The 25,830-nt window shown below is 35.2% G+C and overlaps 1 protein-coding gene and 2 non-coding genes across 3 annotated transcripts; 1 reads left to right on the forward strand and 2 right to left on the reverse strand.

The window, feature by feature from the left end:
* Window positions 1–4,704: 4,704 nt before the first annotated feature.
* LOC116134373 lies at window positions 4,705–4,808 on the reverse strand. Its single transcript, XR_004128730.1, has one exon. It is a non-coding gene; the product is annotated as a small nucleolar RNA R71 (small nucleolar RNA).
* Window positions 4,809–17,235: 12,427 nt separating this feature from the next.
* On the forward strand, window positions 17,236–17,739 carry LOC116134354. Its single transcript, XM_031420035.1, has one exon. The coding sequence runs from the start codon at window positions 17,236–17,238 to the stop codon at window positions 17,737–17,739; it is 504 nt and encodes a 167-aa protein (XP_031275895.1).
* A 3,087-nt stretch (window positions 17,740–20,826) lies between these two features.
* LOC116134371 lies at window positions 20,827–20,933 on the reverse strand. Its single transcript, XR_004128728.1, has one exon. It is a non-coding gene; the product is annotated as a small nucleolar RNA R71 (small nucleolar RNA).
* Between the last annotated feature and the right edge of the window lie 4,897 nt (window positions 20,934–25,830).

Genomic DNA, 25,830 nt, shown 5'->3' on the forward strand with positions numbered 1-25,830 from the left:
CCAGATTCAGTTTTCATAGCTTCTTCTTCTTTGATCTTTGATCTTCGGCAGCTCCCTCAAGGTATGCGTATTTTGTTGTTTATCGGTATTGTTCTTGTTCAGTTAAGTTTGGTTTTTGTTTTGTTGTGAGATTGTTTAAGTAGAGTCATAGAGATTCTTTGGTTATTGATATTAAAGAAGTGGGTTTGAAACTTGATATTGAAAATGTGATTGTTTGGTGTGAGATTGGTTGTGTTTGAAAATTGAAGTGTGTAAAAATGGTTTTGTGTTGATGGTTGTGTGCAGTGTGAATTTTGACACTCTGGTTTGCACACTACAATGTGCAAATGCACACCCAGTTTTGCACAATGCAATGTGCAAAAACAGGGTCAAAATGCACACTGCAGTGTACATTTTCACACTGCAGTTGCAATGTTATAGCTACTTTAGGATACTAAAACTTTCTTCTCATAGCGTACCATCATTGAGAAGCCTAGTCCCAAATCCTGTCAATTAACAGTCCGTGTTGGTCAATGTTTAATTTATTATTGTTAGATGAAAGCTCATATCATGAAAGATTCTGATTCCTTAATTAAATGCTCCGCTTAGTGACTAAAGCCAATATCAAAGGACTAGCAATTTTCTTACACGTTTTGCCATGTTGAATGGGCTCCCTAAAATTACATATTAATTTATTTTGTTAATGATATATACATAGTCAATTTAGTTTACAATTAAAACATTTAACTAATAATTTTTTTTGCTTGCAATTTTTTGTAGATGCGGTTATGCTGATGATGACAATGACAATGACGAGGATGATAAGTTGCACTAAATTTAGTGTTTTTAGGTTTGTTTTAAGCCTTTAGTTAATTTCTCATTGTTTTCTGTGGTTTGATGTTAGTTTTTTTTAAGTTTGAAATAGAATGGTTAGCTATTGATTTGGAGAATTTTTGTATTTTAGGCGTTAATTGAGTAGATTGGAGCATTGGAATGAAATTGGAATTCAAAGCTTGAAGAAATTGAGATTAGGAGAAGTTTGAGGCCATGGCCTTGCCTTGGTGGTTTACCACGGCCGTGGTGGTGGAATGAAGATAAAATAACGAGGACAGGAAACACCAGGCCTAGGCGTGGGGACATACAGTTTGACACGATCAGGGCCGTGTTGGACACTTTTAGGGTTTTTATTAGTTTCTTTCCTTTTACTTAGGATTCTTTTGGGTATTTAAGGGTGATTAAGATTACTGTGATAACTACTTCTACTCAAATACTCATAAAAATATACATAATAAAATACATGTATAATAACATAAATAGTTGGGCCCAAATTTTTCTTTATTAAACATATACATTCTTATATCAAAATTAGTATCATAAACAAAAACTATCAAAAACTATGTAGACAATGTAGCCATTCCTCCTCGCGTGTCGGTCCATCCGGTGTCCTCACCTAAATCCTGCAAAAACATAGAAGACAACGGGGTGAGCACAAATAATGCTCAGTAAGTAAACCCTCTAGTCATCTATCCCGTAACTCTCTCTCTTCTCTAAGTCTTTTCTTACAATTCTCATTTACTCTCTCTTTTATACTTCTCTCTGTTTTCTCTTTTTGTTTCTCTTTCTTAGAACTCTTTTTTTCTACTAACTCTCTTAGTAAGTCACGGCCCCATCTTACCGAAGGCACGCCGGGACTCGCTCCCGCTCTCCATGGCTTCTACGTTTTAGCTGATTAGACTCGGTTATGCATGGATTCGAAACCCTTGGCCATGGAGTGTATAATCTCTCTCTCGGGTACTCTGGGTATAGCCCTCATCTGCATGCACTCTCACGGGCTACACCACTTCTCTCTCTCATACTCATGCTGCTCTTTAATGCGGCGTATAGCGGGAATACTCTACCCATACTCACGGTTCCCATCGAAACCTACTCTACTCTCTTTTCTCTCTTTTCCTTAATAAAGCTCACACTCAAAGTTCTCTACTCTTTTTCTACTCTTTCTCTATTCATAATTAATGCATATGGATGATCATGCTCATTAATGCACTCATGAAAAGCACAAATGCAATGTTGCATCAAAGACAGTCATTCTGCGCAGGTCACACTCAAGAAGGCATAACTTGAGTTATACACATCGGATTGCTACGATTTTTGTCTCGTTTTAAAGCTAGAGACAGGGCTATAAATTTTATGTTTTGGTCTAAATCAGTTCAATCTGTAAGATGCCAAAAAATCACTTAGAAAGTCCACGGCTGTGACAAGATAGTTTGGTAACATGTTTTCACTTAGACATTTCATCAAGCAACTAAGTGCATACAAGAACTCTACTTTACATAACTTTGCTTTCTTCTTAACCATCCAAAATGGGAGGAAAACTCCTCATATAGTCATAAATCCTGCCAAGGAAAACACTCCCAAAAATATCATGAAACTCCTCCAACTTCAACTCAATTTCAATCTCTTTCACACATCAAACCCTTCTCATAATTAAAGTGTATTCAACAACCACAAAGAAAATATTCATCTAACTCAATTCTAATAACATACATACTTATACATACATAAACTCTACTCAAGGATTTCTCAAATCTCAACTTAGGTTGGATTTACTTACTTGAATTTGAACAACTCCAACACTATAATCTTCTTTGACAGAATTCCTTTCTTCTTAAACCCTAAGCATATAAAACCATAAGAATTCAAAATTTAAAATTTAATCTCACATCTTGATGCAAGAATCTTACCTTTGGATGCTTAGGATTAAAAATCCACTCAAAAATACCACAAATCTATGAATTTCCTGGGAAATCTAGTGAAGAAATTTGAGAGAATTTGAGTAGAGAATGGCATGAATGGAGGGATAGAGTGGCAGGGGTTTACTCTTGACATCTTATTACATAATAATATATATATATAGTTTCCCATTTTGCCCTTGCTCTTTCTCAGAAATTCCATCTATGTGCCTTAGTCAATTACAATAATGCCCTCATTTTTATTACATTCTCCATGAAATTCTATCTCTTTTCACTCCCCAAGTTTTCAACTAATTTTGAGTGAAAAGACCATTTACCCTAATGAAAGTTTAAGGGATTTTCTTCGCATTTTTCCAAAATAACTTTAACAAAATTCAACTAAGGGCCAACCAAAACAAAAATAACAACATGCAAGCTCAAATGAGAACAAATCAATAAACATTCAAGCAATGCAACAAAATTTAACTACTACCTAACGTAGGCGTTACAATTACTCCTTAGGGAGGCCGAATTTTACCCATTATTGGAGAGAGATTATTGGGTAACAAAGAGAAAGAAGAATCAAGAACAAAATTCATCACAAAGTTTGTTTACTTTTTCAATATGATTTATTTCTTGGATTCTACTCTTGTTTCTTTTATTATGAAAAATTTTCTCTGCTAAGACTAGGGTTAGTCTATTTATGGATCTGTGATCAATCTTTTATTCTTTGACAGTGAATTATTTTTCGAATGATGAGTCTATATTATGTGCTTAATGCTATTAGGAACTTGATCTTTCTGATAGAATTGTTTTGTGTGATTGAGACCGAGAGGGGATACACATGAGTGCTCTAGTAATAGGCCATGGATTAATTGGATATAGAGATATATGAATTGATACATGCAATAGTCTAGGCAGGATAACTTGTGTGAAAGCTAGAGGATTTATAAAGCTTAATGCTCGTCTATTTCATTAAATCTAAATCAAGCTTAATATTGCTTGAGAAAGAATATGGTTAACCTAGGAAATCACGTTGTCACATTAATTAAATAAATCATTGATCATAGTAAATTGAGGGGTGCAGAGAAGTTTAGATGAGCCTGAGTCTTAGCCATTTTCTCTCATTGAATTCTAATTTTAGTTTTACTGCAATTCGTTTCTAAATCCAGATTTTAATTTTTAGTTTTAAAGATCACCATTCTAAGTTTTGATTATCTAGATAAAGTTAGAACTAATTAATATTTCAGTACTTGTTTACGCAATCCTGGGTACGATAACCTGTATTTTGTTATACTATATACTTGAGACTAGTACACTGCTAGTAGTTGTTGCAAACGAACAACAAGTTTTTGGCGCCGTTGGGGGATTGCAGTTAGGCAAATTGAAACATTAGTTTAGCTTTACTTTAGATCTTGTTCCATTTATATATATATTTTTGCAAGTTCTCTTGTTTTTAGATCTTCTAGTGTATGAGACACTAGACGAAGATAGAGATTCTTAAACCTTTTTTATCCAGAAATTGAGAGAACAATACGGGCATTGAGAAGAAGGCAAACAAGGAATATGAGACAACAATAATAATCAAGAGGATCCTTTACTTTTGGAGAATCTCGAAGAAGATGCAGCCCCATATTCTTTAATGGATTATGCAATGCCGTCATTGAAGGGCACGTTTCTAGCATTAGGAGGCCAGCCATTACAACAAATAACTTTGAAATTAAATCTACGTTATTCAGATGATTCAGTCAGCCTACCAATTCTGTTGTTTAGCCCACGAGGTCCAAATGCTCACATTGGAAAATTCTTGGAGATATGTGATACATTCAAGCAAAATGGTGTCACAGACGATGCAATTAGATTGAGACTGTTCCCTTTTTCATTAAGAGATAAAGCCAAGAATTGGCTAAATTCTTTGCCTAGAATTTATTACAGCTTGGGATGCATTGGCTCAGCGCTTTCTTGCTAAATATTTCCTCCCTCTAAAACTGCAAGGATGCGTAATGATATCACTAATTTTATGCAGGTAGATAGAGAGTTGTTATATGAAGAATGGGAGCGTTATAGAGAGGTGTTGAGGAAATGCCCGCATCATAGATTACCAATTTGGTTACAAGTACAAACTTTTTATAATGGTTTAATTCCTGCTAACCGTTCTATGATGATGTAGCTTCAGGAGGCACTATAATGAAGAAGACAGCAGAAGCAGCGTATGAATTATTGGATGAGATGGCTTCAAAAGCACCAATGGCTCTTGATAAAGTGTCACAAAGGAAGGCAGCAGGATTATATGGAGTGGATGCAACATAACAATTTCTGCTCAATTGGAAGCGTTGAACAAAAGATTGATAATATGAGTGCCCCAATCAGCAAGTGAAGAGAGAGTTGTGATCTATGTGGAGGAGACCATCTTAGCAATGAATGTCAGGTAGGTAACCCTTTTGTAATCTACTGAAAGTGCTAATTATGTTGGTAATTTTCACAGGCAACAACAGGATAATCCCTACTCCAGTACTTACAACCCTGGTCGGCAGAATCACCCCAATTTTTCATGGAGCAATCCAAAGCAGTGAAATCACCACCTCCGGGTTTTCCTCAGAAAAAGAAGCCCAATTGGAGGAACTCGTGACGAAGTTTGTAAGCTCCACTGAAGTAAGATTTCAGAATCAAGAAGCTTTGATCAGAAATTTGGAGACTCAGATGGGGCAATTGGCAAATTTAATATCAGGGACACTCTAAGGACGTTGCTAGTGACATAGAGAAGAATCCAAAGGAGCATGTGGAAGGTAATTACACTAAGGCGTGGCAAAGAAATTGGGCATAAAGAGCAAGAGAAAGAGGAGCAATGAAAGTGCAACCATGCAACATTGCTGAAAGTTGTTTGACCCTAAGAAGATAGTGATTCAACCTCCTTTCCCTCTTGCATTGAAGAAGCAGAAAGTTGATTAGCAATTTGCAAACTTTTTAGATATTTTTAAGAAATTGCATGTTAATATTCCATTTGCAGATGCTCTTTTTCAGATGTAGCATGCAAAGTTCTTGAAAGAAATCCTTTCTAACAAGAGAAAACTGGAAGAGCAAAAACAGTAAAACTCACTGAAGAATGTTCAGCAATTTTGCAAAATAAATTGCCACCAAAATTAAAAGATCCAAGGAGTTTTACAATACCTTGCATTATTGGTCACTTCAATCCAAAGCTTTATGTGATTTAGGTGCTGCATTAATGTAATGCCTTTATCTATTTTCAGGAAATTGGGACTGGAGAACCAAGGGCCACTACAGTATCTCTACAACGGCTGACAGATCAATTAAATATCCAAAAGGTATTATGGAGGACTTGCTTGTCAAGGTAGAAAGTTATTTTTCTTGTGATTTTCTTGTGTTGGATGTGGAAAAAGATGTTGAGATACCTCCGTTCTTGGATGACCATTTTTAGCCACAGGTAAGGCATTGATTGATGTGCAAAGAGGTGAGCTAATTCTTAGGGTAGGAGATGAAAAAGTAACATTTGATGTTTTTAAAACTATGAAACACCCTTTAGAAGATAACACGTGCTTTAGAATCGATGCTTTGATCCTTTGGTTATGGTATTTTCAAGATAACAGGTATGAAGATCCATTGGAAACTTTTGGTGATTCAAAAGAAGATGGAGGGAAGAATAAGCACTTAATTGAGATTGTAGCAAGTTTGGAGGCCAATCCACCTTATAAAAGGGTCATGTAAAGGATAAAAAGCTTGCAAAGTCCAGCCTTCACCACAAGGTACCCGTGTCAGTTTACACAACGTGGCTTCAAAAAAAAAAAAAAAAAAAAAAAAAAAAATCCTAAAAGCTAGCATCACAAGTGTCAATGAATGTCCGCTCATTTGTGGAGCCACATTTGACCGTTTTATGAGCCCAAATTCCTAGTAGTTTTTGTCTCTCACTTCAGGGAAGTTTCTGTCTCTCATTTTTCAGTTTTTTTGTTTTTCTTCTCTTTGTTTTTCATGCACTGAGACATTGCATCCTTTAAGTTTGGGGGAGTGGGCAGTTTGGTTTGTGTTGCACGTTGTGGTTTATTTCTTTTGTTTGGTGTGTTGTTTTTAGGAAGTGTTTAGTTTATTGTGTTTTCATACTTGATATAATCCTGAATGAAACTTTGTGATATCCCCAAGGAAAAAAATTGTTTTTGTGATGAACTTGGTAATCACTGGAGTAGTGGTAGTATCAAGTCATTGAAGGATTCAAACATGCTCAATTTTAGGAACGCTGAAAAGTATGCAATTCTAGATGGTTGTGCAAATTCTGGTTATCACTGATTGTTGTGTGTATTAGCTAAGCCTTGTTTCAATCCCTATTTAAAAAAAAAAAAAAAAAAAAAAAAAAAAAAAAAAAAAAGGGAGAAAAAAAGAGAAAAAAGAGAAAAAAAGAAAAGAAGTGCATTACAGTCTTGAAATAAATTAACTATGCTTATTTGTTTTATTTGAACAACTACTCTGTGTTTCGAGCACTTAGTAACCAGGAGTATTCATGAGACCCATGTTTATTTTGCGTCAAACCGTAGCTAGAATTTGGTATGCAAAGCACTTTATGTGTTGTGACATTGCTGAGTAACCGGGGGCATTCATCACAAGGTGTGCATTTGCGTAAAAAGGTGATGCGACAATCTAAAGAAGCCTTTGAAAAAAAAAAAGAGAGAAAAATAAGCAAGGGGTTAAGTATAAAGTCTTGGTGAGGCACGAATGGGTGGGGAAAGATAGAGTGCACAATTGCTGGATTGTATGTTTGGATGCATGAGAATTATTTAAAGCATGTTTGCCTTCTTCCTTGATTTTGGAAATGCTGCGAATCCTGATAATTGTTGAATTTGTTTTTCTGATATTTTCTTTACTCGGGGACGAGCAAAGGGCTAAGTTTGGGGGAGTTGATAAGTTGCATAAATTTAGTGTTTTTAGGTTTGTTTTTATAGCCTTCTAGTTAATTTCTCATTTGTTTTATGTGTTTTGATGTTAGTTTTTGTTAAGTTTGAAATATGAATGGTTAGCTATTGATTTGGAGAATTTTTGTAATTTTCAGGCGTTAATTGAGTAGATTGGAGCATTGGAATGAAATTGGAATTCAAAGCTCGAATAAATTGAGATTAGCTGCCAAGTTTGAAGGTCTTGCCCTTGCCTTGGTGGTTTACCACGGCCGTGGTGGTGGAATGAAGATAAAATAACAAGGACAGGAAACAGCGCCTAGGCTGTGGTGATGTACATTTGGACACGACCAGGGCCGTGTCCGACACTTTTAGGGTTTTTATTAATTTTTCTTTCATTTTTCACTTAGGATTCTTTTGGGTATTTAAGGGTGATTAAGATTACTCCTTAAAGAGGCCGAATTTTACCCATTCTTAGAGAGAGATTATTGGGTAACAAAAGAGAAAGGAGAATCAAAAACAAAATTCATCATATAGTTTGTTTTTACCTTTTCAATATGATTTATTTCTTGGATTCTACTCTTGTTTCTTTTATTATGAACTAATTTTCTCATGCTAAAACTAGGGTTAGTCTATTTATGGATCTGTGATCAATCTTTTACTCTTTGATCAGTGAATTATTTTTCTAATGATAAGTCTATATTATGTGCTTAATGCTATTAGGAACTTGATCAATTTCTGATAGAATTGTTTTGTGTGATTGAGACCGAGAGGAGATATCACATGAGTGCTCTAGTAATATAGGCCATGGATTAATTGGATATAGAGATATATGAATTGATACATGCAATAGTCATAGGCAAGATTAACTTGTGCTGAAAGCTAGAAGATTTCATAAAGCTTAATGCTCGTCTATTTCATTAAATCTAAATCAAGCTTAATATTGTGTGAGATAGAAGTAGAATTAATATTGCTTGAGAAAGAATATTGGTTAACCTAGGAAATCTCGTTGTCACATTAATTAAATAAATTTACTGACCATAGTAAATTAAGGGGTGCAGATAAGTTATAGATGAGCCTGAAGTCATAGTCGTTTTCTCTCATTGAATTCTTAATTTTAGTTTTACTGCAATTCATTGCTAATGTTCCAGATTTTAATATTTTTAGTTTTAAAGATCACCATTCTAAATTTTGATTATCTAGATAAAGTTAAGACTAATTAATATTTCAGTACTTGTTTACGCAATTCCTTGGGTACGATAACCTGTATTTTGTTATACTATATTATTTGAGACTAGTACACTTGTTAGTAGTTGTTGCAACCGACACAACAGAGGACAACGATGAAGATTATCTTGATATAAGTAATTTTGCTTTTGGATCTAGTGCCCAAAGTCAGCCTTGACTTGAATTAAATGGAAATGTAATAGAAATGTAGGATGTTGGTTTCGTTTTGATTATGTTGTTTTAATTTAATTTTAAACTACTTGTTACTTTATTGTTTATACTTTATAATTTGGTATGTTGTAGACTTGTAGTTTTAAATATTTAAGTTTTAATTTCATTTTAGATTTGAATATATTTGTTAAGGGAATTTTTTATTATCATTGGCAAAAATAAAAATCTGCACTTTTTAAAAAAAAAATTTGTTTTTTTGCTACTGACATCAGCATGATGATGTCATGGCCAATCGGACCGTTCAACCTGTAAAACCCGTGACCCGATGGCTTAGCCGGGTTACCCCCCGGATCGAGTTTTAAAACCTTGAAAAACTCTTTAGTTCTCCACTTTTCCAATGGAGCTTTTGGAGCTAAAATCTGGCAACCTCAGAACTCGGCTCGGCAGACACCTCTAAGTACGTCATTGGTCGGCTTGATGTTATTTAGAAAGTATGGTCAAAGCCCAAGAAAAATGGTGTAGTGATCCACAAAAAGGCCCGAGCCAATAGTGGACCTTAATTTGTAATCCATTGTAATCTAACAATTAAATACCAAAAGGCTACAAAGTAATTCTCAAACTCCAAAAACCCATTTCTCTATTGACAGAAATCTAATCCCCTCTATTTAGAAAAAAAATCTAATCCTCTGTGACTAAGCTTCTTCACTCGACTCCGATTGGTTGATCCTGGGTTTGAGAGGGACAAAGAAACCAAGATGAAAATTTTGAACTTTGAAGTTTAATAAGTTAAGTACAAACTTAAATAATAATAATAAAAATACACTAAATCACAACCATGATACAAACCTTCAACAGAAACAGGTGGAGAGTTGTTGGACATATGGATTTGCGGTGGATTGGGGCTCAGTTCACGGAGTTTTTATGCGGCTTGAAGGGCTGATCAAGGCCAGCCATGATGTAGCTGCCGTCGACGACAACTATCCATCGCCGTATCAGCTTAGCTTTTTTTTCGCCCGTAGCTTTCCATAGTCGGTTTAGCTCGTCCTTTGCTAGTGAGAAACTGCCATGGCACTGGCTGTGTCGGCTATGCAGATGCGCTATTTGTTGCTACCTCTAATATTTAGGAAAAGGAAATCGAGAGAGTAGAGGATGATAAAAGAAAAGACAGTTAAGAGAACAAAGGAGAGAGAAAATGAAGAGCAGCCGCCAACTTTCGCCCTTTTTGGGGAGAGAGGAGGAGACGAGAGAATAATAATAATAATATTAATAATATTACAAAATTTTAATACAAACTCTCTAGTATGTGGTAATTTTATATATTTATCATGCAATTTTTTAATTATTTAATTTAAAATCATTAAATTATCTTTTACCACATAGATTAATTTTCTCTCGTAAACGTGATATGTCAATTCGTAACGAGTTTCACTTGTCCAATAATAAATCCTACTTTACCAAATGCGAAATGACAATTTGCGTTTATAAAGAAAAGTTAATGAAAAATATTTGTCAATTTATCTTTATTAAAAAATTAATGAATAAATATAGGTTAACAAATATTTCTCACTAACTTTCTCTTACAAACGAGACGTGGCAGCTCGTAATTGGTCAGTTCGTATTTGGTTCGGTGAGACCAATTGCGAGTTGATACGTTGTGTTTGTGGAGAAAAAGTTGGTGAGAAGAGTTTGTCAGCATAGAATTGCCCTTAGCTTTTTATATAAGGTAAATTACTTTAATGCCCTTTCACTATTTGTTATTTATTTCTGATTTATTTTTTAAACCTTATAAATTGCCTATCCAATTAAATTACCAAAATACTTTCAATTAAGTCAACTCAGATTGACGTAGTTATATGGGCAAGGGAATATCCGAGACTTTATAAAAGTGTTGAGACGGTCTAAGGGTAGACTATCTCTTAGAGAGGTGTATAAGAATTAACCCCAAACTTCTAGTAAAGTAGTGAGAATACTCACGGGTCATGCCAGCTAGGGGTGTTCGGTTCCGGGTACCCTACACTTTTTGAAGGAACCGGAACCGGAATCGGAACCGACGGTTCCTTGAAATTTGGAACCAGAACTGGAACCGACGGTTCCGGTTCCTAGGTACCCAGAACCAGAACCTGTAACAACGGTTCCGGTTCTGGGTACCCTGTAAAATTACATGACCCTTCAAAAGTTTTTAAAATGGCAAAAAAACCTTTAAAAACTTACAAATACCCCCCCACCTGGCACTTGTTAACAAAAATAAAATTACAAATTATAAATTCAAAATTACAAACCCCATTACTTTGTAAAGGTAGATTCTCAAAAGTCAAACCAACTTACTTTAAATGTTATGAAATATAAATATAAATGTATTCACATTACTTTTTCTACAAAAATTTATATTAACTCCCCTAATCTTTAATTTTATTTTATATTAGTCTCGGTTCCTGGTTCCTGGTTCCGGTTCTGGTTCCTATATATAGGAACCGGAACCGGAACCGTACAGTAACGGTTCCAAAAATTTAGAACCGGAACCTACCCATTGACGACTGGTTCTGGGTAGGAACCGAAACCAAATCCAGGGTACCCGCCGGTTCCGGTTCCAACCAGTTCTTTTGAACACCCCTAATGCCAGCGGCCCGGATTTGATCCTAGGTGTGTGAATTTTTTTTTTTAAATTGTTTTCCTCTTTTTCTACAACTAAAATTTATGGGCTTGGTTGGTAGAATTATTTGAAAAACGTTATTATGGAAAAGAATTTTAAGTTGAGTTGAATTGGATTAAATCGAATTGGATCCAATTCTGAAAATATGTTTGATAAAATATGTAAAAAGTATATTAGAGTTTGATAAAATATGTAAAAAGTATATTAGAGTTTGATAAAATACTGAACAGTTGTTTGATACATTTTTTTAAAAGGTTTTTAAGACAGAATAATTGTTTGATACATTTTCTGAAAATATTTAGACTATTTTTTAACCCTTTACATTTGTTAATTTAGCTAAACATCTTCACAATAAAAGTTTAAAAATTAATTAAAGTACCCCAACCACAAAAGAGGACAGTTGGCCGTCGGCCACCACAGCCAACTGTTAGCCACCACTATTGGATGGTAGCTGGCAGTCGTCGAAACGGCGTACGACTAGCTGAATTTGACCAATTGTGCTTTGATATGATCGTTTCTGGCCAGATCCATAGCCAAAATCTGTCTGTTGTTAATGGCCAAAATCTGGCTGTCGTGTGGCCAAATAGGTTTGACCGTTAACGGGGCCGTTCTAGCTAGATCCATGATAGATCTGGCCAACAACGGTTAGATTGACGCATGATCGGCTAGATCTGACTGGTCATGTGCTATTCTGGCCACATCGGCCAGCAATGACTGCCAGTGGCAACGACGGTGGCCAGTGATGGTGGTCTTGGGTACATTAATTTTCAAATTGGAAGGAGAGAAAACTAAATATTTTTAGTTGAATAGAGTTGGAAAAATGTTTTGAGTTGAATAGAGTTAGATAATCTAGAAAAAAATCCTACCCTCTTTTTATTTTTAGACAAAAAATCTTATTTGAGTTTGATTAATTTTCAGAATAGATTGACCCAATAAATAAATAAACACATTTTATTTTTTAATCCAAATAAGATAACAGAATAATGATCCAAAATAGTGTAACAAACAAGGGTTATATATTTTTGTTTTGATTTCCTCTCAAATTCTTTTTTTCTTTTTTCATCCCCTTCTACTGCTAAGATTTTTTATTTCCTCTATATTTTTTTTTTTAAAAACCAAATAAAAAAAAAAAATTTATATATTTTTGCTTGATTTCCTCTCAATTCTACTTTTAAAAACAATTATAATGACAAACTGACCACTTGTGAGTTATGAATTGAGTAATTGTCTGCAGTCAGCAGCAACCAAATTTATTAGCATTTTGTGTTCTCTTGATTGTGGAAAGTTTGAGGGTTGGTGCGAAACGTCAACATGGGCAATTGTTGGTGATGGGCCCTTAATGGGTGGGTTACGGTGTTTTTGTTAATTTTTAATGCTTCAGGGTGTTTAGTTAAATTAACAAACATAGGGGGTTAAAAAAATCTAAATATTTTAAGTTTAATATAATAGAATTAGATTTTGAAAATATTGAAATAAATATGTATTTTGGATAGGATTGGATAGGATATGATTGGGAAAAATGAATCAAACACCAGTCTTTTCACTCAAAAGTAAAAACTTGTTTTTTCCTTCATTCTTCTTCCACTACTTCAATAAAAACTGCAACTTCCTTCTCTCTCTCATGTCTACTTTAAAAAATTTCTTTTTCTCACTTTATGAATGTGATTATTTTAGCTTTTTGCCCCCAATTAATTGCATATAACTTCTTTTAATTGTTTGAGAACTAAACCTTATGTTGGAATTTTCCCTTCTCATGGTTCAAGACCAAGAAAATTAGACAAAAATAATTAATTAAAGTATAGTTTGCATCAAATTTTATATTTATAATTTTACTTTTTAATGATTTTATTTAATGGGTTTGTTAACAAATTTGTAATGATTAGTTGTGAATTGTGAAAGAGTATAATTTAGACAAATTGAGTAATTGATATTTAATTTGTTTTGTGTTGTTAGAGTATTATATATATTGTTTTTGTTAGTTTTAACTTAGTGGTCAAGTGGTTAGTTATCACCACGGTTTTTATCTTGTAAATAATATATATTATGCAATTGCTTGTGAATTGAAAATTGGTATAATTTAGATAAATTATTAGGCCTTATTTTCTTAATTTAATTCTTTGACTAATATAGGTTGTATTGATTCTTAATGATTATTAGGCAAATCTTTTAATTCTTCATACTTAAAAGATGTAGGAATTAGTGATAATAAAACTGCCATAATATTATAAACAACAATATCTTTTACCTATGTGTTAATTTAATATATAAACTTGACTTTGAAACAATATGGAGAGGTATTTCAAACGTAAACAAGAGTCGTCGCCTACTCCAAAGAGGATTAACGGTGATGCTTAGGAAAAAATTGATGATGGTCTACGGCAAAATTGTAGCGGTGAAGATATAGATTTATCAAACATTCTTTCAGATTCTGGCTTAAAACCTCAAATTTTAGATTATAATCGTAATATTTGAGAACAAGTCCGAAGAGCATATTCAGAAAAGGTCTTTGTCAACCTAAAAACCATAATTTCCTGTATGAAAATTTTGGCAAAGTAACTCGATGGTTCAATATTGGTTGGTTTGAGAGTAATGAAAATTAATTGTAGTATAGTATAGCGAAGGATGCAGTTTATCTGTGTTGCTACCTTTTCAAGTTTAATAATGGGGAACAAGGTAGCGGTGATTCATTTGTTGTTAATGGTTATCGAAATTGGAAGAAGAAAGAAAGACTTTCAATTCACGTGGGACGTCCTAATAATGCCCATAATCAAGCGATCATAAAATGTGAAGTTTTACTGAAACAAGACCAACACATCCAAACATTTTTTTTTCGAGATATTCAGACCAAAGTTGAAGTGAATATCGAGCTTGCTTGAATTTGTTGATTGATTTTATTTTGTTTCTTTTGAAACAAGGTATTGCATTTCATGGTAATGATGAATCTGATGATTCAGACAACAAAGGAAATTTTCTTGAGCTGTTAAGAGTTTGTTGCTAACCATGATAAAGATGTTAAGAGATGTTACACTGAAGAATGCTCCTGAAAATCTCAAATTAACACCACCCGATATTCAAAAGACATTTTAAGTGCTTTTGCAATTGAAACCATTCTTGCTATTATTACGGAGATGAATGATTCATTGTTTTCTATTTTGATTGATAAGTCTCATGATGTATCAATAAAGGAGCAAATGGTGGTTGTATTTTGTTATGTGAACAAGAAGGGAGATGCGGTTGAGTGTTTTATAGCTGTTGAGCATGTAAGTAGTACTACTGCACTTTCACTTAAGGCATTGATTGATGATTTGATTTGAAGACATGGATTGAGTATATCTAGGTTGCGGGGACAAAATTATGATGGTATTAGTAACATGCAAGGCAGGTTCAACGGCCTTAAAACACTTATTTTGAAGGAGAATGAGTGTGCATACTATATTCATTGTTTAACTCATCAACGTCAATTATCTATTGTGTTAGTTGAAAAAAATCTGACGTCGAATGTCTGGCGGATGAATTCATGGAGCGGGTTGACCATCAAAAGTTCATGCGTGAAGCCCAAATGCCCTAAATGAGCATGCCCTATTCAAACGGCCATAACTTTTGATCTGGGAAGAGTTAAGGGGCTTGTAAGATACCGTTGGAAAGCTTATTTCAAGCCCGTCGACGTGGAAACAAGTTTTAGCTAGTTGGAGGTCGTTTTCGAGGCCAAACTCCATCATTTTTGCGTGTTTTGGGGCTATTTTAGTTGTTTGCGCGTTTTTTCCTATTTTATTTCGGGTTTTCTTATTTTAATTAATTTAGTTTTTGTTTCTTTTTGCTATTAGGAGTCTTGTTAGGGTTGGTTTTCACCCTATATAAACTTATTTTTTGTTTTGGATGAATTCAATACATTATTCAGATTTTACTTCAGATTTTAAGGCTTAAGTTTCGAGATTGAGACTTGTTTATCAACCCTAATTAAAGGCATAGTTGAGTGCTAGCCTTGTGTTATCACGCTAACTCGCTGCATCAATTAGCATCAGAGTAGGCAAAATTCATCTAATCTAATGGTAGGTGATGACATTGTAGGCGACGACGGTTCTCATGACGAAGATTAAGGAGCTGAGACCTCGCAAGGGGTGGCGCTAAGAGCTTTGGAGCAACGAATTGATCTCAAATTCTAGTGTTTGGAATGATGCTTTGAACGACAGTTTGAAGAAATTGCAGATCGACTTGATGCTTTGAGCGTAGATGCCAATAGAAATAGGAATGATGAAAGGCAACATACCAAGGATGATGCCACTCACGGATGACCTATTGGCAGACCTGTTTTTGCAAATAGAGGTAGACAACCATTTTATGTAGAAGAGCTAGACGAAGAAGATGGTTATTATGAGGAACCTGAAAGGAATATGGGTTATGGCAGAAATCAGTACGGTGACAGAGACTCCAACGAATTCAGATTAAAGGTAGATATCCCTTGCTTTAGAGAACATTTAGTTATTATGGAATTTTTGGATTGGATGGCAGAAGTAGATAGGTTTTTTTTGAATATATGGATATCCTAGAGGGGAGAAGGGTGAAACTAGTCGCATGTAGATTGAAGGGAGGAGATTCAGCATGGTGGGAAAGATTGCAGGTCAGAAGACTTCGTGAGGGGAGAGCACCAGTTAGAGCATGGTATAGAATGAAGCAATTGTTACAAAGGGATTTTCTTCCTCCTGATTATGAACAGATCTTGTTCGAGCAGTACCAAAAATGTCATCAAGGACATAAATATGTGCATGAATATACCGCAGAGTTTATGAGGTTGGCAAAAAGGAATGACTTGAGGGAGACTGAAGGCTAGCAGGTTGCAAGACATTTGGAGGGTTTGAAAGCAGTTATCAAGGACAAAATAGGGGTGCAAGTAATGCGGAATTTAGTAGAGGCATGAAACTTTGCATTAAAGGCTGAACTGTTGTTGCAAGAGAAAAGTAGACTAGACTATTCACGCAAGAATTACAATGGGAAGAATTATAGAACAAATAGTGAAAAGAATAAGGCAAGTCAGGATGTTCTTGCACGCAATGATCGGTTCAAAAAAGAAAAGGCGGTTGGAAAACAGAAGATAATAGATACAAAGGAAGGGTAGAAAGCTGCAAATCCCTATGAGAAACTGACCCCTAGGAAGTGTTTCAAATGTAACCAACCTGGTCATAGATTGAGCGACTGTCCCTTCAGAAAAACAGTCCATGTTATGGAATGAGGAGAAGAGGATGTTGAAGTTTATTGTGCTATAGATGGGGATGATGGCCAGAAGTATGTGGTGAGGAGACTGATGTTGACGCCAAAACAAGAGGACAACACCCAACGACATCAATTATTTCGAACCAGGTGCACTATCACTAACCTTTTATTTGATGTGATTATTGACCGAGGTAGTTGTGAAAATATTATTAGCAGAGATGTTGTTGAGAAATTGGGTCTGAAAATTGAGAAGCACCCTAATGCATACACTATTGGGTGGATTAAGGCAGCAGAGAAAATTCAAGTAACAGAATAGTGAAAGGTTCCTTTTTCCATTGGGCAATACAGAGATGAGGTATATTTTGATGTTGCGGATATGGATGCTTGTAATTTATTATTTGGCAGGCCATGGCAATTTGATGTGGCAGCACAACATGACGGGAGAGAAACTACCTATAAGTTGGAGAAAGATGGCGTCAAATTCACCTTGCTAACAATGAAAAAGAGTTCCAAAACCAAAGCTTCTAAAGTGGAGGGGTGGACCTTCTTTACTGTTACACATTTGGGGTTAGAGTTAGAAGTTGCTTTCAAGGCATCAAGGGTGATGCATGCACTGATTATGAAGCAAGTATTGACTATTGAAGGGGAGTTGAAGACAAAAGAGTACCCGAAAGCAATCAAGCCATTGTTAGAAGAATTTAGTGAGGTGATGCCAGAGGAGTTACTCGACGAGTTACCACCTATGAGGGATATTCAGCACCATATTGATCTAATTCCTAGAGCTAGCTTGCCAAACTTACCTCACTATAGGATAAGTCCAAAGGAGAGCGAGATTCTGAAAGAAAAGGTGGAGGAATTATTAGCGAAGGAGTGCATTTAAGAGAGCATGAGTCCATGTGCAATTCCTGCCTTACTAATGCTAAAGAAAGATGGGAATTGGAGGATGTGTACGGATAGCAAGGCTATAAATAAAATCACTGTAGGGTACAAGTTTCTGATTCCTATGCTGGATGACATGCTTGATAGATTACATGGGGTACAAGTGTTTACGAAGATTGATTTGCAGAGTGGGTACCACCAAATTTGAATTAGACATGGGGATGAGTGGAAAACAACTTTTAAGACAAAGAAGGTTTTGTATGAGTGGCTTATGATGCCATTTGGTTTGTCAAATGCACTGAGCACTTTTATGAGAGTAATGAATTAGGTACTGAAACCTTTTATTGGGTAGTTTGTAGTTGTTTATTTTGACGATATCCTGATTCATAGTCAAGCAGAAGAAGAGCACATTCAACACTTACGTGAGGTACTAACAGTTTTGCAGAAAAAACAAGTTGTACGTGAACCTAAAGAAGTGCAGTTTTATGACAAATAGGTTATTGTTCCTAGGCTATATTGTTGGGGCAAATGATATTCAAGTAGATGAAGAGAAGGTTCGAGAAATTAGGGAGTGGCCTACCCCAAAAATAGTAAAGGATGTCAGAAGTTTCCATGGGTTGGCAACCTTCTACAGGCGTTTTATCAGAAATTTCAGTAGTATTGCAGCATCTATTATAGAATGTCTGGAGAAAGGGAAGTTCCAATGGAGTGAGGAAGCTGAAACTAGCTTTGCTATGTTAAAGGAGAAATTATACACTGCCCCTGTTTTAGTTTTGAGGCCTTGTTTGAAGTTGAATTTGATGCTAGTGGTGTGGGAATAAGAGCTGTCCTTTCACAAAATAAGAGACCAGTAGCTTATTTCAGTGAGAAACTTAGCAATGCGAGGCATAAACGGGCTACGTATGAGGAGTTTTATTTTGTTGTGTGTGCTTTGAAGACTTGGGAGTACTATTTAGTAAGGCATGAATTTGTTCTGTACTTTGTGATAAGAGCTTGAAAATACACATTTACTTAGTGGTTTTTGGGGGATTAATTATGGGAAATTAGGCTTAATTTGGTAAAGTTGCTTAATATTTTAATAATTGCCTTTTACGGGATCACGGGTGTTTTTGGAGTGTTTTTCAGGTCACTAGTACTTAAATGTTATGCTCAGATGAAGAATCATGTTTACAATGGAATGAGTGACGAGTGGAAACAAACGGATCAAGAATCAGAGTTGAATTGAAGAAGATATGGAACTTGAAGTAAAGAGAAGATTCTAGATTACGTTCCAGCTTGTGCATGCCTCAGTATTTTGAAAATATCTTGATCTGTAGAACTCAGATTAAGACGATTCTTGGACCGTTGGAATGCTGATTCAAAGGACTACATTTCATATGTTTACAACTATTCCAAATTCCATTGTTATCAAGTTCAAAAATTAACATCTTTGAAGCAAAGTGGAATGATGTGGGAAAAGGGCAGCAGCTACTGTGCTGCAGCACACTTTTTCCAGTAGGTACTGTGCCACAGCACAGTGCCACGGCACAGTCACGTAAGTCACTAGTTTGTTGTCCCTTTTTGGCCAGGAGAATAGGGTTAAGGGTTCCAAATCAAATAGAATTAAGGAAAAACGAACCCTAACTCTTGTGGGATATAAATAGAAGTCTTTTAGCATTATTTTGGGATTCTTTGGGTGAGAAGAAAGGGAGAAAAATCTGGAGAGAAGAGAAGTAACAGAAATTCTGGAGCTTTGATTCACAATATAGAGAAGTTTTCCTTATTCTTTTCTTCTAAACTCATGATGAATGTTTTAATAAAGATGATTTTTTCTTTCAAGTTTATTATGAACTAATTTTATTCTCTAGGGCTAAGATGTAGACAATCTCTTAATTATGTATTGATCTTTGATTGTTAATGTTTATTAAGAATTCTTCCTAAGTTTTACTATTATTCCTAATGCCTTTGATTCTTAAGGGCCCAAGAATTGAATGAACTAATGGACTAAATTGAGATCGAGAGATGATACTTAGTTGGTCTACAGTAGTAAAACCATAGGTTGAGCGAAACGCTAGAGATAGGTTAACGTGACTTGTGAGTTTTTGGTAAACTCCATAGAGCGTAATGATCTCCAATTGCTTAAATCTGATTAGAGATAATTCGGGTTAGTAATTAGGGGTTAATTTGATAATTGTTCAAGAGAAAGTTATTGGAAATTTAGGGAGTTTGACCTATAGGAAGAGCTTAATAAAATTAGCATAAGAGATCGATATATATGAATAAGAGTTGGTGTGAAGTCTATGCCCTAGGTCTAGTCATCTTGTTTTTACCCAAAGTTTATTTTAATTGTTCTCTTTTCAGTTTTCTTTTTAATTTCAATTATTAATTTTATTTAATTTAGATTCTTCTTTCATAAAATTTGGACTGATCAAATAGTAATAGGATAGTTTAATTGGTAATTGATAATAGTAATTCCCTTGGGTTCGATATCCGTATTTATACACTTTATTACTTGCACGATTTCGTACACTTGCGAAAATCAACAAGAAGTTTTTGGCACCGTTGCCAGGGAATTGCTTTTATATTATCAATATCAATACTAGCTATTTAGTTGCTAATTTGGTTTGTAATTTGTTTTTTGTTTTTTGTTTTTAGTGCTTTAATTTTTATTTCTGTATTTTTAGTGTTGGACCGTACATAGGAGTTAGTTTCAATGACAGATACAGGAGAAGAAGAAGTTCAAAAGGCACTTAAGGATTACTCAAGACCTACAATTGAGGGATGTGCTTCTAGTATTAGGAGACCACCGATTCAAGCAAATACCTTTGAGATAAAGCCAAACATAATTCAAATGATAAAAAATTCAATTCAATTTGCAGGGTTGTCTAGCGATGATCCTAATTTGCATATCGCAAATTTTCTGGAGCTATGCGATACATTCCGACATAATGGGGTATCTGATGATGCAATTAGGTTAAGGCTTTTCCCATTCTCTCTTCGGGATAAAGCTAAGGCTTGGTTAATTTCTCTACCACCCGGAAGCATCACTACTTGGAATGAGTTAGTTCAAGTGTTCCTTGCGAAGTATTTTCTGCCGATCAAGTCTGCCAAGATGAGGAGTGACATCACAAATTTTTTCCAGCAAGATATGGAATCGCTTTATGAAGCTTGGGAGAGTTATAAGGATCTCGTACGGAGGTGTCCTCACCATGGGTTACCAATATGGTCGCAAGTGCAAACATTTTACAATGGGTTGATGCCAAATATACAAGCCATGGTAGATATTGCAAGTGGGGGAGCCTTGAACAACAAAACACCGGAGGAAGCCTATAATTTAATTGAAGTGATGGCAAACAATAACTATATGAGGACTCCAGAGAGAAATTCAATAAGGAGATCAGCGGGAGTGCACGAAGTTGACAGTTACACTACATTGGCTACTCAACTTACAAACATCCAGAAGCAATTAGGTAATGTGTTGAAAATAAATGCAATTGAATCTTCTTCTCTAACATGTGACCTTTGTCCATGAAATCATGCATCGAACGATTGCCAAGAGGGAAACCCATTTGCTCAGCCTGAACAAGCCGATTACATCAACAATTTCCAAAGGGGGCAAGGGAATCCGTATTCCAATACATATAATCCAACATGGAGGAAACACCCGAACTTTTCATGGAGCAACAATAATGAGCAAAAGCAAGCTCTTGTTTTTCAACCTCAAGAGCAAAAATCTAATTTAGAGAATGTGTTGACCAAGTTCACTGAAGAGACAAGCAAGAGGTTTGAGAAGAGTGACATCCTGGCTCAAAACCAATCAGCTTCTATTAGGAACCTTGAGACTCAAATTGGGCAGATTCACAACATATTAGCGGGAAGAGCTCAAGGAGTTTTGCCGAGTGACACAGAGAAGAATCCTAAGGAACAAGAGCATGTAATCACCTTGAGGAGTGGTCAAAGTTTGGAAAATTCAAAGGTGAAAAACAGAGGAAAGAACAAACCCTACAGAATGAACAGAGGGACGATGGCCGCGACAACCGTGATGTTGTTCCGATTTTGTCAAAATTATCAAACAATCACCACGACGATGAATCTGATGGCCGTGGCGACCGTGCATCCAAGCAGAAACCCCCGTTGAGCCATGCGAACCTCCCGTATCCTTACAGAGTGCAAAAACAAAGATTGGATAAGCAATTCGGTAAGTTTATGGACATGTTTAGAACTTTACATATTAACATTCCTTTTGTAGACATGTTGGAGCAAATGCCGAAGTACGCAAAGTTTTTGAAGGAGATTATCACCAAAAGGAGGAGATTTGAAGAACATGAGACGGTGATGCTTACGGAAGAGTGTAGCGCATTGTTATTGAAGAAATTACCACAAAAGCTCGGAGATCCAAGGAGTTTTAATATTCCTTGCACAATTGGTAGTTTTTATTTTGATAAAGCTTTATATGATTTAGGAGCTAGCATTAACTTGATGCCATTTTCTATTTTCAGGAAACTTGGTTTAGGAGTGGTGAAGCCAACCATGATTCATCTTCAATTGGCGGATAGATCCATAACATATCCTAGGGGAGTGGTGAAGGATGTCCTAATAAAGGTAGACAAATTTATCTTTCCGGTAGATTTTGTAGTTCTTGATATGGAAGAAGATTGGAACATACCTTTAATATTAGGAAGGCCTTTTCTAGCTACTAGTAGGACTTTAATAGATGTACACCAAGGTAAACTAATCTTAAGGGTGGAAGACGAACAAGNATAGATCCATATCATATCCTAGGGGAGTGGTGGAGGATGTCCTAATAAAGGTAGACAAATTTATCTTTCCAGTAGATTTTGTAGTTCTTGACATGGAAGAAGACCGGAACATACCTTTAATATTAGGAAGGCCTTTTCTAGCTACAAGTAGGACTTTAATAGATGTACACCAAGGTAAACTAATCTTAAGGGTGGAAGACGAACAAGTGGAGTTCAATGTTTTCAACATGATGAAATGTCCACCCGAGTCAGATACTTGCTTTAAGATTAGCATCCTTGATGACAAAGTAGCAGAAGCCTTAGAAGAAAACTACCTTAGCTCACCCCTAGAAAATTGTTTGGTCAACTCTAGGATTATGGAGGCTAAATTTGAGAGGGTAGATGAACAACAATTGAAGCCTTATGTGTATGGTGGATTGAAGGATAGAAGGGTTTGGATTTTCTTAGATGATCCAGATTGAAGGAGTCAAAAAGTCGAGCTTACTACTCTAATAAAGCGCTTCTTGGGAGGCAACCCAAGCTCTTTACTTTATTTTTGGTTTTTCTTTTGAATTTATTTTAGATTTTTGTTTAATGTGTTAAGCTGTGATAACTTTGGTTTGGTTTGATATGTTAGTTGTTTTTGTTTCATCCATAATTTCTTTTATGCACACTAAATTGGCCAAGAAAGGCGCTTAGTTTGTTTTCTTTTGACTAGATTCCCGAGGACTATTGGATACAACAAACAATATGCATGACTTCACAAGACTACCTTCACATAAATGTTACGCATGGAGAGTATTGTAGTTTTTCTCTTTGCACATTGAGGACAATGATCATCTCTAAAGTTGGGGGGAAGGAATATTTTCTTATGGTCAAATTGTTTTGTGCTTTGAATTATCTCTTTAAAAGCTTTTGGGTGAAATTGTTTTAGGTGTGTTGCTCATACATAAGTCATTGATAAGACCATGATAGTGAATTTGTAACATTGAGATTTTATTAACTTTTATGTAATGTAAAGATGATAGTAGATAACAATTGCATTTAGTTATGACTCTCTTGGGAATGGATTTGATTGGTTAAGTAATTTGGAAACTTAGAGACGTTTTATGTGTGTTTTTATGGGCAATAATATTTTTTCTTTTTTGTGAAAATTGTGCATAAACTCTAGAACTCATTTGATAACCGCTTGAGGCGAAATCCTAGAATCCGCATTGCTTAGGATATGATTTAGGCAATTTTCTTTGGAACGATTGAGTCTTTCAAGCCAACCTATATTATTTTATCTCTAATTAACCCTTTTGAGCCTATATATACACTTGGTAAGCCTTATTTTTTTTGTTTTAAACCCACTATATCTCACCTTGATGATGAAGCCTAAAACACTTTTTGATCCATCTTATTGTGAGAGACTTAATTTAGGCTGACCTTATAAGAAAAACTCATGAAAAGAAGTGTGGTAGAAGAAAATAAATGTATCTTTTGGAGCACAACCTGAGTAGGAGCAATGAGATTGGTTGGGGGTTGTGAAAAGAAAAAAAAAATGATAGTAGAAGCAAGGTGGGGTAGACGAATTTTTTATGAGTTACTATCTTCCTAAGGAAAAAAANAAATTAAAACTCACTTCTTAGTGCAAGGATCTTACCTAAGGATGCTTGGGATTGAAATTCCACTCAAAATAATCCAAAATCTATGAATTTCCCTTGAAAAAGAATTGAAGAAATTGAGAGAATTTGGGGATGAAGGTGGCGTGAAAGTGGAGGAAGAATGGCTAGGGTTTCATTCTCCCACTCTTGATATAACATAATATTATTTATAGTTTCCTATTTTACCCTTGCACTTTCTATGAAATTCCATCTATGTCCATTAGTCAATTACCATAATGCCCTCATTTTTATTGCATTCTCCATGAAATTCTATCTCTTTCCACTCCCCACATTTTCAACTAATTATGAGTAAAAAGACCATTTTACCCCTAATGAAATTTTAAGGCATTTTCTACACATTTGTTCAAGATAACTTTAAAAAAAATTCAACTAAGGGTATTAGGGCATAAGTAAATCTACGTACCTCGATGTGGGTATTACACAATCAGTACTTGGATTTTGAATTTTTATAACAATAAATTTTTAGCATCAACATCCAAAGACAATAGTTATCTCAATCAATTAGCCGTAGCTGAAGAACCTGTTGACTTAGCGGAAGTTGAAAATGATAAATTCTCAAGATGATTCTCAAGTTCCAGAATTTTCTCAAAATTCTCCAAGCAGTGATTCCTCCGACAACTTTCTTTCGGATGATTTTCAAGAATCTCAAAGTGAAAAAAAAAAGAATTTTTTTTTTTTTTTTTTGCAGAAAAATAAGAAGAAGTAGCTGGTGAGAAGAACTTGAAATGAGGTACATTACATGAGAGTTTGTGCTAATGTTGGAAGGAAGAGTTCAATCAATGTGAAAGGGTAGAAGGTGAATGAGAAGGGAAGCAAGAAGGAGATTGTTCATGGTCATTTACTATAAAATATTAACTCTCTTACATTTTGTTAAAATTCTGTGCCGTTCTTTCATAAACCATTACCCTAGCCTAACGTTACAACCATGATAAAGACCTAATGATCTGAGGTAGTGATTGGATTCTACATTAGTGGAGGGTGGTTTGAAAAGTGAGCCTATGGAGTTTGATTGTACATTTGTTTTATTTTCTTACTTTGCCTATGAAAGCTATGCATAAAATCATCCAGGTTTTTGGATGAATGGTTTGTGAATGATTATGAGAGAGTCAAAAACAAGAGTGTAGTTGAAATTTGCGTATTCTTTATATTTGCATGTTGTTAATTATTTGATTTGTTCACATTGACACAATTTTTGAGACAATTATATGTATGGTTCCTAAAATGTTTATTTAAGTCTTTGGTTTTGAGTCTAGGTGAGGTTAGGTTTGGATGTTTGTGGGTATCATCACTGGAAACCCTCACGAGACTACAACTCGTCCAACTAGGGCCGCCTAGGAGTTTAAAGGCTTGTTGCATATGCTAAATGCAACCGTGATAATCTACAGAAGTGAATTAGGATAGTTTACATATAGATTTTATTTTGTTTGTGTTTTCAAGCTAAAAGACTTGTTCTATCGCTTAGCTTGCTAGGGACTAGCAAGAAGCTGGTTGGGGGTTGTGATAAGAGCTTGAAAATATACATTTAGTTAGTGGTTTATGGGGATTATTTGTGGGAAATTAGGCTTAATTTGGTAAAGTTGCTTAATATTTTCATAATTGTCTTTTATAGGATCACGGGTGTTTTTGAGTGTTTTTCAGGCTACTAGTATTTAAATGTTATGCTCAGATGAAGGATGATGTCGGCAACGGAACGAGTGACGAGTGGAA

Source organism: Pistacia vera, unplaced genomic scaffold (genome assembly GCF_008641045.1).
Source record: "Pistacia vera cultivar Batoury unplaced genomic scaffold, PisVer_v2 Contig286, whole genome shotgun sequence".
NCBI lineage: Eukaryota > Viridiplantae > Streptophyta > Magnoliopsida > Sapindales > Anacardiaceae > Pistacia > Pistacia vera.